Source organism: Haliotis rufescens, unplaced genomic scaffold (genome assembly GCF_023055435.1).
Source record: "Haliotis rufescens isolate VD_foot unplaced genomic scaffold, xgHalRufe1.0.p SCAF_1, whole genome shotgun sequence".
NCBI classification, from domain to species: Eukaryota; Metazoa; Mollusca; class Gastropoda; order Lepetellida; family Haliotidae; genus Haliotis; species Haliotis rufescens.
In genome coordinates, this window is record NW_025963779.1 from 47,843,698 (window position 1) to 47,856,558 (window position 12,861).

Here is a 12,861-nt window from a genome sequence, read left to right on the forward strand (position 1 = left end):
TTGCTCTGACTAACTCCATATTGCCACCTTCACTATGCACTGCACTGGGAGTATTCATAGATCACCACAAAAGGTTAGTTTATAATTTATCGTTATTTCTAAATAGTATTAAATAGTAATCAAAGATTAGGCATTATAAATAAGCATCTCAGAAGTAATTATATTTACATTGAATCACATATTTCTATTAATGTTGATGTTTTGAATGAATGTGGTTTAGAGGCTGAACTTTAAACCTAAGCTTTAGTGTATTTTAATATTATCTTGTATACATGCCAAGTTATATCTACATTAATGGAATTGCACCAACTATGCATTTTGTTATTCATTTCAATGTATTTAGTCACTCTAAGTATTTATTCCTGCTCTTTCTTCTGCAGGACATATCATGAATGGTGACATTTCAAGGGTAACACGTTTTACACCCTTGTGCCACACATAGAGTATGTGTAACCATTTTACTTAATATGTACTGTAAGCCATTTCTATCATATCATCTAATAATAATTAGTTGTAAGTAATGTAACAGAAATGATTGTATTGCTTTGATGATGATATGATATATATTATGTTTTAATATGCATATACTATATTATCTGTTTCTTATTACAGGGTGACTATCGTGATTATAATAAACATAAGCCTCACACCCCGTAGCCGTCTTGGTGTCATCTGTTTAAAATAATGGATAAAGCCAAGAAAACCCGGTTACATGTTTGGAGCCCCCAGTGAGGATTCTTATGTGATGTGATGCTTGGATCCCAGCATGGAATGCAAGTGTATGAACGAACTGTAATTATGGTCTATTTGGCCATCTCGCGAGTGATTGTCAGGTCCATGTGGTTGGGTCTTGTGACCCTAGGACTTACTGATCTTTGACAGCGACCTTGACCCAGAGACTCCAAGGCAGGTCAAGTTAACAATTTGCTGGACTTGGTTCAGTGATTGTGATTGTGAATTGTGACTCATTTTCCGGACTATTTTGTTTCTCGTATCTAATTGGATATATTTATATTGTTCTTCTTGAACTGTAAGTACTGTTTCTACATTTTTTGCAATATTGCTTTGTCTTTGTTTACATTTGACATGTCTGTAAACATTCATATTTGAATTTTCTGTTCATTATGAACTTGTAAATATTTGCCTGGCATAACGCCTTGTCGTTTCTTCAAATGCCTTTACGGTTTGTAGCATTGCTATTGTTTACATATATACCTGCAGGTTATTTACCCTCAATAAGATGTAGTGTCAACTGCACTTATTTTCATTCGGTGTAAACATATCCATATCAATTTGCGTTTGTTTATACTTAGCTGCAGCTTAATTAGTTAGCATTTAGTTGTGCTTGTACAAGCTTCACCGGTGTTCTCGTTTATTTCCATACTGTAGTATCTTTAATCATTTACAATTTGTTTTAGGTGTGACGTGTGAGTATGATTGTGTGAATATACTTAAACCAATAAACTTAGCCAAATAAACTTAAGTTTTAAATAAACTTAGCATTTAAACTTCAGTTTAATCTTAGATTATACATGTCATAGTTAAGTTAATCATTATTAGCTCTAATCAAGGGGTATATTATTCAACCTGCGCTGCGCTGCACTGCACTGCACTACACTTAGTTTAAATATCTAACCAGCTCATACACATCTTTGTCTTCCCCTTTGCTTGTGGTCTTTATTCATTCATTATGTAGGGTCCATTTGTAATTATCACCCTTTGCTTTCGTGTCTTGTTGTTTTCTTTTTGGGGGGGAATTGGTATTCCCGTTTGCCGTTCGTGATTATTTTGCGTTTGCGATGTTTTTGCTCCGTTTGCGTTTGTCGTGAAATGTCTACATCATGATGGCGTTGCCTTGAGCCGCGACCCGTTTTGTACATATTGTCACGCGTTCCGACACACTGTGGTCTTCATAGTTATTGTAGTCCACACATTTCATTATTCTGCCTCTGCAAACCATGTTATAATCTAATCCTAGGGTCAAATCTTGTTAATCACCCATGTGTGTAATACTTGCATTTGCCATATAAACCCAACTGATGTCCTTTAATTTGTTTATTTGCCGCTGAAAATACAATTGTTGTTCTCTCACTGTATATGTTTCTTTTTGTATGGGACTAAAAAACATCGTCTTTGTAGTTATTGACACATTCACAAACCACCATCTACTGCACTTCAAGTCATTGTGTTGTGCCTGTGAAATAATTACTGCCAGCCTTGGATCCATGTTTGATTTTGTTTATTCTTTACTTGGAGTCTTGTGCCTTTGAAGATGAATTTCTCTGAAGAAGAATATGCTAGTCTTGTTGATAGTTTTGCTAAGATGGGTTTGCACCCTAAGGCTGATAACCCCGATGACTTTAAGTCTTGGTTGAAGCAGTATGCCACGCAGGGTGGCCCAGTTGTGAAGAAGGAAGAAGCTTCCACTTTAGATGGTTCTCAGCCAGAACAGGTACCACTTAGTTCTAAGGTTGCTTATCGTCACTTCCCTAAACTACCTGTGTTTAGTGGAACGGCCGGCAAGGATGCTGACTATGATGTTTGGCGGTATGAGGTGAACTGTCTCATGGAGTCCAAGACCCATGACAACTCTGTTATCCTTCAGGCTATTCGTCAGTCACTTAAGGGTGAGGCAGCTCTTATTGTGATGAAGCTTGGTCATCATGCTTCTATTGTGGATATTCTGTTGAAGTTGAAGAGTGCTTTCGGTACTCTCCGCCGAAGTTCTTCATTATTTTCGGAGTTCTACAGCTCCTACCAGCAAAATGATGAAGACGTGACTGCCTGGAGCTGTCGACTTGAGAGACTGTTATACCAGTTGTCGGAACAGAAGCAGATTTCTTCAGCAGAGCAGGATGAGATGTTGAGGTCCAGACTTTGGGATGGATTGAAGACTTCACTGAAGAGTCTTGCTGCTCATAAATATGAGAGTATCTCCGACTTTGATGAGCTAAGACTGTGCCTCCGTGAGATAGAATTTGAACAGAACCGAGCCAAATCAGATATCCAGAAGTCCAAGTCAAAGCCCGCATCCGTCAACATGGCCAGTAACCAGCCCGCCTCCAAGCCTGATGACATCGCTGAGCTGAAGGGGATGATCAAGGATCTGACCACGAGTGTGTTCGACCTACGTGACCAACATCAGCAGCTGTCAGCCCAAGTGTACCAGCAACAACCTTCCTTTGGTTCTACCACCCACGGACAGCAGTATGGGAGAAGACCACTGAGATCAAGAGGTCGCGGACAGGGAGGACGAGGATTTCAGCCAGCTATGTATGATCCTCGATCCAGCCAGTATCCTGCTCCATCTCCCGAGGGAAGGAGTGCCGCTGCCCCTTCCTACTTCTATCAACCTGGGGCTGGAGCTAATGACAACAGATCTCTCACACCTGGACAAGCATCGGATCACGAGCCTGTGTGTTTCAGGTGTGGCTATCCCGGACATTTGTATTATGGTTGTCGTGTACGTCTTGACCATCTTAAGAGGCCTTTAAACTCGGCCACGCCTATGGCCCGGGGGCGCCCGTAGGTGTTACATCTAGCCCTCGTGTATTCGCACACACTGACTTAGTTGGGAATTCAAATGAGGTAGATATACTTATTGAGAATATTCCTGTTAGGGCATTAGTGGACACAGGTGCCACAGTGTCTATTGTGTCTAGCTCTTTTTATGATAGGTATCTCACTCATATTCCCATACATTCAGTAGATAGCCTTCTTAATATTGAATGTGCAGGTGGTAACTCATTACCTTACTCTGGTTACATTGAGGTTAAGGTCAAGGGCATTGGTGATGGTTGTGATGACCAAGATGACATGACTTGTTTGTTACTTGTTGTGCCTGACACTAGCTATAATGCCAAAGTTCCTGCTCTTCTTGGGACTAATGTTCTTGGAGTGCTTTTGGATGCCTGCAGAAAGGTTAATGGAATCCGATTCCTTCAGACGGCCAACCTCTACACACCTTGGTACCTGGCCTTTAGAAGTATGATGCTTCGAGAGAAGGAGTTAGAGAGGAATGGTGGGAAGTTGGGCTTTGTTAGATCCATTGAATATAAGCCTGTAATCATACCTGCTAATGGTTCTGCCATTATTCGTGGACAACTGTGCAAGGGGATTCCATATCCACAAGTGTGTGCCCTTATACAGCCAACTGTAGACTCTACTATTTCCAAGGACTTAGACATCATACCAGCCGTTGTGAGATACTGCCATGACAGACCAGATGAGATACAAGTTCATGTGTCTAATGTTACTACCCAGACCATGATTGTTCCCACTAAGGCTCTGCTGTGTGAACTTCAACCAGTGACAATAGAAGACCTACCAGACATGAGATGTTCAGACTCTGAGAAGTGGATTGACGACATTGAGTTGGAGGAAGATGGACTTACACGTGATGAAGTTGCACAGGGACTTGAGGTTATAAGGAGGTATGGTGACATTTTCTCTAAACACGATAAAGATCTTGGACATTCCAACATGGTCAAGCATCGGATAGAACTCTATGATGACGTGCCCTTCAAGCAGAGACATCGGCGTATACCACCAGCGATGTATGACCAGGTTCGGAGTCATCTTCAAGAACTGTTGTCCTCTGGTGTGATTAGACACTCTCATAGTCCTTGGGCATCCAACGTTGTGTTAGCCAAGCGCAAAGATGGCCGATTACGTCTATGCATAGATTTTCGCCAGCTGAACAACCGGACAATTAAGGACAGTTATGCTCTCCCAAGAATTGAAGAACTTCTAGATTGTCTCGGAGGGAACAAGTTCTACTCAGTGTTGGACATGAAGAGCGGCTATTACCAAGTCGAGATAGATGATGACCATAAGGAGAGAACGGCTTTTACTGTAGGTCCACTCGGATTTTTCGAGTACAACAGGATGCCGTTCGGCTTGTCAAACGCCCCAGCGACCTATCAGCGCCTTATGGAGAAGTGTCTAGAGGGACTGAACTTGAAGATTTGCCTTATATACATTGATGATCTCATCATATTTTCCCGGACATACGAAGAGCATGTGGAGAGGCTGGAGCTCGTCTTTAGAAGATTACAAGAATGTGGACTGAAGCTCGCCCCACAGAAATACAAGTTCTTTAAGAGGAAGGTGAGGTACGTTGGGTATATTGTGTCTGCTGAGGGGATTGAAGCAGATCCAGAGAAGATAGACAAGATTCAGCACTGGCCAACACCATCTACGCCAGAAGACATCCGGAAATTCTTGGGATTTGCTGGATACTATCGGAAATTCGTCCAGGACTTCTCTAAGATAGCCAGACCTCTCTCAGAACTTATGCCAAAGTGTGCCACCAAGAAGTCGAGGTCTAAGACATCCCAAACTGCTTGTAACTGGGGTCCTGCTCAAGAAGAAGCTTTCCAGGAGTTAAAGAACAGACTTTCATCACCTCCAGTCCTCGGGTGTGCTGACTTCTCAAGACCTTTCGAGCTGCACACTGATGCTAGTACCCATGGCCTAGGAGCAGTCTTATACCAGGAGCATGATGGTCACCTACGAGTTATTGCCTATGCAAGTAGGGGTTTGAATCGATCTGAACGGAACTATTCAGCACATAAACTCGAGTTTTTGTGTCTGAAATGGGCCGTTTCAGAGAAATTTCACGACTACTTGTATGGCAATGATTTCGTGGTAATGACTGACAATAATCCCCTGACGTATGTACTTACTACAGCATGTCTGGACGCCACAGGACATCGGTGGTTAGCTGCTCTAGCAAGTTACAACTTTACCATCAAGTACCGGCCAGGGAAGAGCAACGTTGATGCTGATGTGTTGTCTCGTTTGCCAAGCAAAGACCCAGTCCAGATGGAAGACCTGTCTAGTGATGTGGTGAGTGCTATCTGTAACAAGATTTGTGCACCTAATCTTGTTGAGAGTTTGTGCTTGTCTACAGAAGTGGTTCCAGGAAGTGAAGCAGATGTAAGTGACCATGTGTGTGCTGCCAATGCTAAGGATTGGCGTCGTGCTCAGCTGAAGGACACATCCCTTGCTGTTATCATGGAGCATCTGGAGAATGCCACGAGACCTGACAGAACTCAGTTCCAAGGAGACCCAGAGATGACTACTTTATTGAAGACATTTGCACATTTGACTTTGAGGGAAGGTGTGTTATATAGAGTCACCAGCATGGATGGATGTGATCAAGAACAGCTAGTACTACCTTCCAGATGTAGGATTTCAGCACTCAGAAGCTTGCATGATCGTGTAGGACATCCAGGCAGAGATCGGACCTTATCCCTACTCAAGGAAGGTTTCTACTGGCCTGGTATGACCAAGGATGTAGATGACTACCTGAAGATATGCGAGAGGTGTCTGAAGGGAAGGGAAACACATCCATCAGAGCCCCTTTGGTGAGCATCCAGACGTCGCAGCCAATGGAACTGGTCTGCATGGACTTCTTGACTCTGGAGCCATCCAAGGGTGGTCAACAGTATGTGTTGGTCATTACTGACCATTTTACCCGGTACGCTCAAGCCTATCCGTGTCGGAATACATCAGCCAAGACGACAGCAGACTTGTTTTTCAACAACTTTGTCATCCATTATGGTCTACCCAAGAGGATTCATTCCGACAAAGGAGCCAATTTTGTTGGTAAGCTGATGACAGAGCTGTGCCTGCTGCTTGGGATCGATAAGTCGTCCACAACACCCTACCATCCCATGGGTAATGGGATGTGTGAACGATTCAACCGGACCCTATGTGATATGTTGGGAACTCTGGAACCAGACGCCAAGAGGGACTGGAAGGCTCATGTTGGACCCTTAGTCCATGCATACAATTGCATTCGACATGAGTCTACCGGACATTCCCCCTTCTTCCTTATGTTTGGGCGTTGCCCAAGACTTCCAGTGGATCTAGCATTTGGACTTGACATCCAGCCAAGCAAGCCCAAGTCACTGCAGCAGTACACAAAGTCATTAAGAGAACGACTCCAAGAGGGATACCATCTAGCTTCACAGAACAGCAAGGAAGCACAGCAGGATCAGAAGACCTACTTTGATAAGAAGGCAAGAGCAGCAATTATAGAGACTGGTGACCGAGTTCTGGTTAAAACCGTCGCCTTTGAAGGAAGACACAAACTAGCAGACAGGTGGGAAGGTGACATATACACAGTTCTTCGTCAGCCGAACCCCTCCATCCCTGTCTATGTGGTCGGAAAGGAGAATGGTGAAGGTAGGAAGAGAGTGTTACACCGGAATCTTCTACTTCCCATTGGTGCACTCCCTGTACCGGATCCACCAGCACCAGAACCACCGAGACCTATCCCGAAACCAAGAATATCAAAGAGACTTGCTATTCCAGTCAAGGAACCAGAGGATGACGAGTCAGACATATATTTCCCTTCGTCTGAGCCGTCAGTGTCAGCTGCGGATACAGCTGATAGGCCAACTGAGGCTAGAGCAGAAGTTGAAGATTCTGCATTGGACGAAGATGATTTAGTTGGAGATGCAGTTGGGAGCCAGCCAGATCAGCCTGAAGATATTTCAGCTGAGGTTGATCCTGCTGCAGAGGAGATATCAGATGTGGAGACCACTGACGCAGATCCGGGTGCAGCCCCAGAAGAACCTGCCAATGTGGAAGATGATCCTGAGTTAGCTGAAGATGTGCCGGCACAGCAACCCAGAAGATCAGGGAGGACTCGGACACAGCCACGGTGGATGTCTAGCGGTGAGTATGTCATGTCTGCAGTTCCGCATCCCGACTGGAGGAACAGAGCTGAGTATCTCAGTTCTCTTATCAACGCTGGAGTGCTTGCCAACGACAGTACTGATGTACAGAATGCATTTCTCTCCCTTGTTTTAGGCAGATGATGAGGACATCATTTTCATGCCGGGGGGAAGTGTGTAGCAGGTGTATATATTTGTATTTTAGTCTTTTTGTAAATAAATCTATTTCAAGTTTTGTTTCTGTTGAACTTTATTCAACAGAGGTGTGTGTTTGTTTTTATCCCATCATTCTAAGTCAAGGCCTCAGTGATCAATCACAACCCAAGCTCAACTACATTCTTTGTCCAGCCCTCTGCTGATCAATCACACCCCAAGCGATCCTGTGATTGGCCACATTCAAACTTTACCTTCTTGCTCTGACTAACTCCATATTGCCACCTTCACTATGCACTGCACTGGGAGTATTCATAGATCACCACAAAAGGTTAGTTTATAATTTATCGTTATTTCTAAATAGTATTAAATAGTAATCAAAGATTAGGCATTATAAATAAGCATCTCAGAAGTAATTATATTTACATTGAATCACATATTTCTATTAATGTTGATGTTTTGAATGAATGTGGTTTAGAGGCTGAACTTTAAACCTAAGCTTTAGTGTATTTTAATATTATCTTGTATACATGCCAAGTTATATCTACATTAATGGAATTGCACCAACTATGCATTTTGTTATTCATTTCATTGTATTTAGTCACTCTAAGTATTTATTCCTGCTCTTTCTTCTGCAGGACATAGCATGAATGGTGACATTTCAAGGGTAACACGTTTTACACCCTTGTGCCACACATAGGGTATGTGTAACCATTTTACTTAATATGTACTGTAAGCCATTTCTATCATATCATCTAATAATAATTAGTTGTAAGTAATGTAACAGAAATGATTGTATTGCTTTGATGATGATATGATATATATTATGTTTTAATATGCATATACTATATTATCTGTTTCTTATTACAGGGTGACTATCGTGATTATAATAAACATAAGCCTCACACCCCGTAGCCGTCTTGGTGTCATCTGTTTAAAATAATGGATAAAGCCAAGAAAACCCGGTTACAATAGCACCATGGATTTCACTAGTGGTGATGGTGATGGTGATGGTGGTGGTACCATTGAAATTACTAGTGGTGGTTATTGGGATGGTAGCATAGGGCTCAGTAGTGATGGTTGATGGTAGCATGGAACTCAGTAGTGATGGTGATGGTGATGGTAGCATGGAGCTCAGTAGTGATGGTGATGGTGATGGTAGCAGGGAACTCAGTATTGATGGTGATGGTGATGGTGATGGTAGCATAGAGCTCAGTAGTGATGGTGATGATAGCATGGAGCTCAGTATTGATGCTGATGGTAGCATGGAACTCAGTAGTGATTTTGAATGTGATGGTAGCATGGAGCTCAGTAGTGATGGTGATGATGATGGTAGTATGGAGCTCAGTAGTGATGGTGATGGTGATGGTAGCATGGAACTCAGTACTGATGGTGATGGTGATGGTGATGGTGATGCTGATGGTAGCATAGAGCTCAGTAGTGATTGTAATGGTAGAATAGAGCTCAGTAGTGATGGTGATGCTGATGGTAGCATGGAAGTCAGTAGTGATGGTGATGGTGATGGTAGCATGGAACTCAGTAGTGATTTTGAAGGTGATGGTAGCATAGAGCTCAGTAGTGATGGTGATGGTAGCATGGAGCTCAGTAGTGATGGTGCTGGTAGCATGGAGCTCAGTAGTGATTTTGAAGGTGATGGTAGCATAGAGCTCAATTGTGATGGTGATGGTAGCATGGAGGTCAGTAGTGATTGTGCTGGTAACATGGATCTCAGTAGTGATGGTGATGATGATGGTAGCATGGAGCTCAGTAGTGATGGTGATGGTGATAGTAGCATGGAGCTCAGTAGTGATGGTGATGCTGATGGTAGCATGGAAGTCAGTAGTGATTGTGATGGCAGCATGGAGCTCAGTAGTAATGGTGATGCTGATGGTAGCATAGAGCTCAGTAGTGATTGTGATGGTGATAGTAGCATGGAACTCAGTAGTGATTGTGATGGTAGCATGGAACTCTGTAGTGATTGTGATGGTAGCATGGAGCCCAGTAGTGATGCTGATGGTAGCATGGAACTCTGTAGTGATGGTGATGGTAGCATGGAGCCCAGTAGTGATGCTGATGGTAGCATGGAACTCTGTAGTGATTGTAATGGTGATGGTAGCGTGGAACTCAGTAGTGATTGTGATAGTGATGGTAGCATGAAGCTCACTAGTGATGGTTATGATGATGGTAGCGTAGAGCTCAGTAGTGATGGTGATGCTGATGGTAGCATGGAAGTCAGTAGTGATGGTGATGGTGATGGTAGCATGGAACTCAGTAGTGATTTTGAAGGTGATGGTAGCATAGAGCTTAGTAGTGATGGTGATGTTAGCATGGAGCTCAGTAGTGATGGTTTATGGTAGCATGGATCTCAGTAGTGAAGGTGATGATGATGGTAGCATGGAGCTCAGTAGTGATTTTGATGATAACATGAACTCAGTAGTGATAGTGATGATGATGGTAGCATGGAGCTCAGTAGTGATTGTGATGGTAACATGAACTCAGTAGTAAAAGTGATGGTGATGGTAGCATGGAACTCAGTAGTGATTGTGACGATGATGGTAGAATGGAGCTCAGTAGTGATTGTGATGGTGATGGTGATGGTAGCATGGAGCTCAGAAGTGATGCTGATGGTAGCATGGAGCTCAGTAGTGATGGTGATGGTGATGGTAGCATGGAGCTCAGAAGTGATGCTGATGGTAGCATGGAGCTCAGTAGTGATGGTGACGATGATGGTAGCATGGAGCTCAGTAGTGATTGTGATGGTAGAATAGAGCTCAGTAGTGATGGTGATGCTGATGGTAGCATGGAAGTCACTCTAGTGATGGTGATGGTGATGGTAGCATGGAACTCAGTAGTGATTGTGATGGTGATGGTAGCATGGAACTCAGTAGTGATGGTGATGGTGATGGTAGCATGGGACTCAGTAGTGATGGTGATGGTGATGGTAGTATGGAGCTCAGTAGTGATGGTGATCGTGATGGTGATGGTAGTATGGGGCTCAGTAGTGATGGTGATGCTGATGGTGATGCTGATGGTAGCATAGAGCTCAGTAGTGATTGTAATGGTAGAATAGAGCTCAGTAGTGATGGTGATGCTGATGGTAGCATGGAAGTCAGTAGTGATGGTGATGGTACCGTAGAGCTCAGTAGTGATTGTGATGCTGATGGTAGCATAGAGCTCAGTAGTGATTGTGATGGTAGCATGGAGCTCAGTAGTGATGCTGATGGTAGCATGGAACTGAGTAGTGATGGTGATGGTAGCATGGAAGTCAGTAGTGATGGTGATGGTGATGGTAGCATGGAACTCAGTAGTGATGGTGATGGTGATGGTAGCATGGAGCTCAGTAGTGATGGTGATGGTAGCATGAAACTCAGTAGTGATGGTGATGGTGATGGTAGCATGGAACTCAGTAGTGATGGTGATGGTAGCATGGAGCTCAGTGGTGATTGTGATGGTAGCATGGAGCTCACTAGTAATGGTGATGGTGATGGTTGCATGGAACTCAGTAGTGATTGTGACGGTGATGGCAGCATGGAAGTCAGTAGTGATGGTGATGATGATGGTAGCATAGAGCTCAGTAGTGATGGTGATGGTGTTGGTAGCATAGAGCTTAGTAGTGATGGTGATGGTGATGGCAGAATGGAAGTCAGTAGTGATGGTGATGATGATGGTAGCATAGAGCTCAGTAGTGATGGTGATGGTGATGGTAGCATGGAGCTCAGTAGTGATGGTGATGGTAGCATGGAACTCAGTAGTGATTTTGAATGTGATGGTAGCATGAAGCTCACTAGTGATGGTTATGATGATGGTAGCGTAGAGCTCAGTAGTGATGGTGATGCTGATGGTAGCATGGAAGTCAGTAGTGATGGTGATGGTGATGGTAGCATGGAACTCAGTAGTGATTTTGAAGGTGATGGTAGCATAGAGCTTAGTAGTGATGGTGATGTTAGCATGGAGCTCAGTAGTGATGGTTTATGGTAGCATGGATCTCAGTAGTGAAGGTGATGATGATGGTAGCATGGAGCTCAGTAGTGATTTTGATGATAACATGAACTCAGTAGTGATAGTGATGATGATGGTAGCATGGAGCTCAGTAGTGATTGTGATGGTAACATGAACTCAGTAGTAAAAGTGATGGTGATGGTAGCATGGAACTCAGTAGTGATTGTGACGATGATGGTAGAATGGAGCTCAGTAGTGATTGTGATGGTGATGGTGATGGTAGCATGGAGCTCAGAAGTGATGCTGATGGTAGCATGGAGCTCAGTAGTGATGGTGATGGTGATGGTAGCATGGAGCTCAGAAGTGATGCTGATGGTAGCATGGAGCTCAGTAGTGATGGTGACGATGATGGTAGCATGGAGCTCAGTAGTGATTGTGATGGTAGAATAGAGCTCAGTAGTGATGGTGATGCTGATGGTAGCATGGAAGTCACTCTAGTGATGGTGATGGTGATGGTAGCATGGAACTCAGTAGTGATTGTGATGGTGATGGTAGCATGGAACTCAGTAGTGATGGTGATGGTGATGGTAGCATGGAACTCAGTAGTGATGGTGATGGTGATGGTAGTATGGAGCTCAGTAGTGATGGTGATCGTGATGGTGATGGTAGCATGGAGCTCAGTAGTGATGGTGATGGTGATGCTGATGGTGATGCTGATGGTAGCATAGAGCTCAGTAGTGATTGTAATGGTAGAATAGAGCTCAGTAGTGATGGTGATGCTGATGGTAGCATGGAAGTCAGTAGTGATGGTGATGGTGATAGTAGTATGGAGCTCAGAAATGATGGTAGCATGGAGCTCAGTAGTGATGGTGATGGTGATGGTAGTATGGAGCTCAGTAGTGATGGTGATCGTGATGGTGATGGTGATGGTAGCATGGAGCTCAGTAGTGATGGTGATAGTAGCATGGAGCTCAGTAGTGGTGGTGATGGTACCGTAGAGCTCAGTAGTGATTGTGATGCTGATGGTAGCATAGAGCTCAGTAGTGATTGTGATGGTAGCATGGAGCTCAGTAGTGATGCT

At 43.6% G+C, this 12,861-nt stretch overlaps 3 protein-coding genes across 3 annotated transcripts; all 3 read left to right on the forward strand.

Annotated features, from left to right (window-relative positions):
* Positions 1–6,346: 6,346 nt before the first annotated feature.
* Positions 6,347–8,814, forward strand: LOC125381000. Its single transcript, XM_048396887.1, has 2 exons — positions 6,347–8,542; positions 8,712–8,814. Exon 1 carries the CDS (start codon positions 6,396–6,398, stop codon positions 7,830–7,832), a length of 1,437 nt encoding a protein of 478 aa, XP_048252844.1. The 5' UTR covers positions 6,347–6,395; the 3' UTR covers positions 7,833–8,542; positions 8,712–8,814.
* A 262-nt stretch (positions 8,815–9,076) lies between these two features.
* Positions 9,077–10,198, forward strand: LOC125371795 (serine-aspartate repeat-containing protein F-like). Its single transcript, XM_048380594.1, has one exon. It carries the CDS (start codon positions 9,077–9,079, stop codon positions 10,196–10,198), a length of 1,122 nt encoding a protein of 373 aa, XP_048236551.1.
* A 167-nt stretch (positions 10,199–10,365) lies between these two features.
* LOC125371796 (clumping factor A-like) lies at positions 10,366–11,819 on the forward strand. The gene is made up of 3 exons (XM_048380597.1): positions 10,366–10,710; positions 10,794–11,094; positions 11,656–11,819. The coding sequence occupies exons 1-3, from the start codon at positions 10,366–10,368 to the stop codon at positions 11,817–11,819; spliced, it is 810 nt and encodes a 269-aa protein (XP_048236554.1).
* The last annotated feature ends 1,042 nt before the right edge of the window (positions 11,820–12,861 follow it).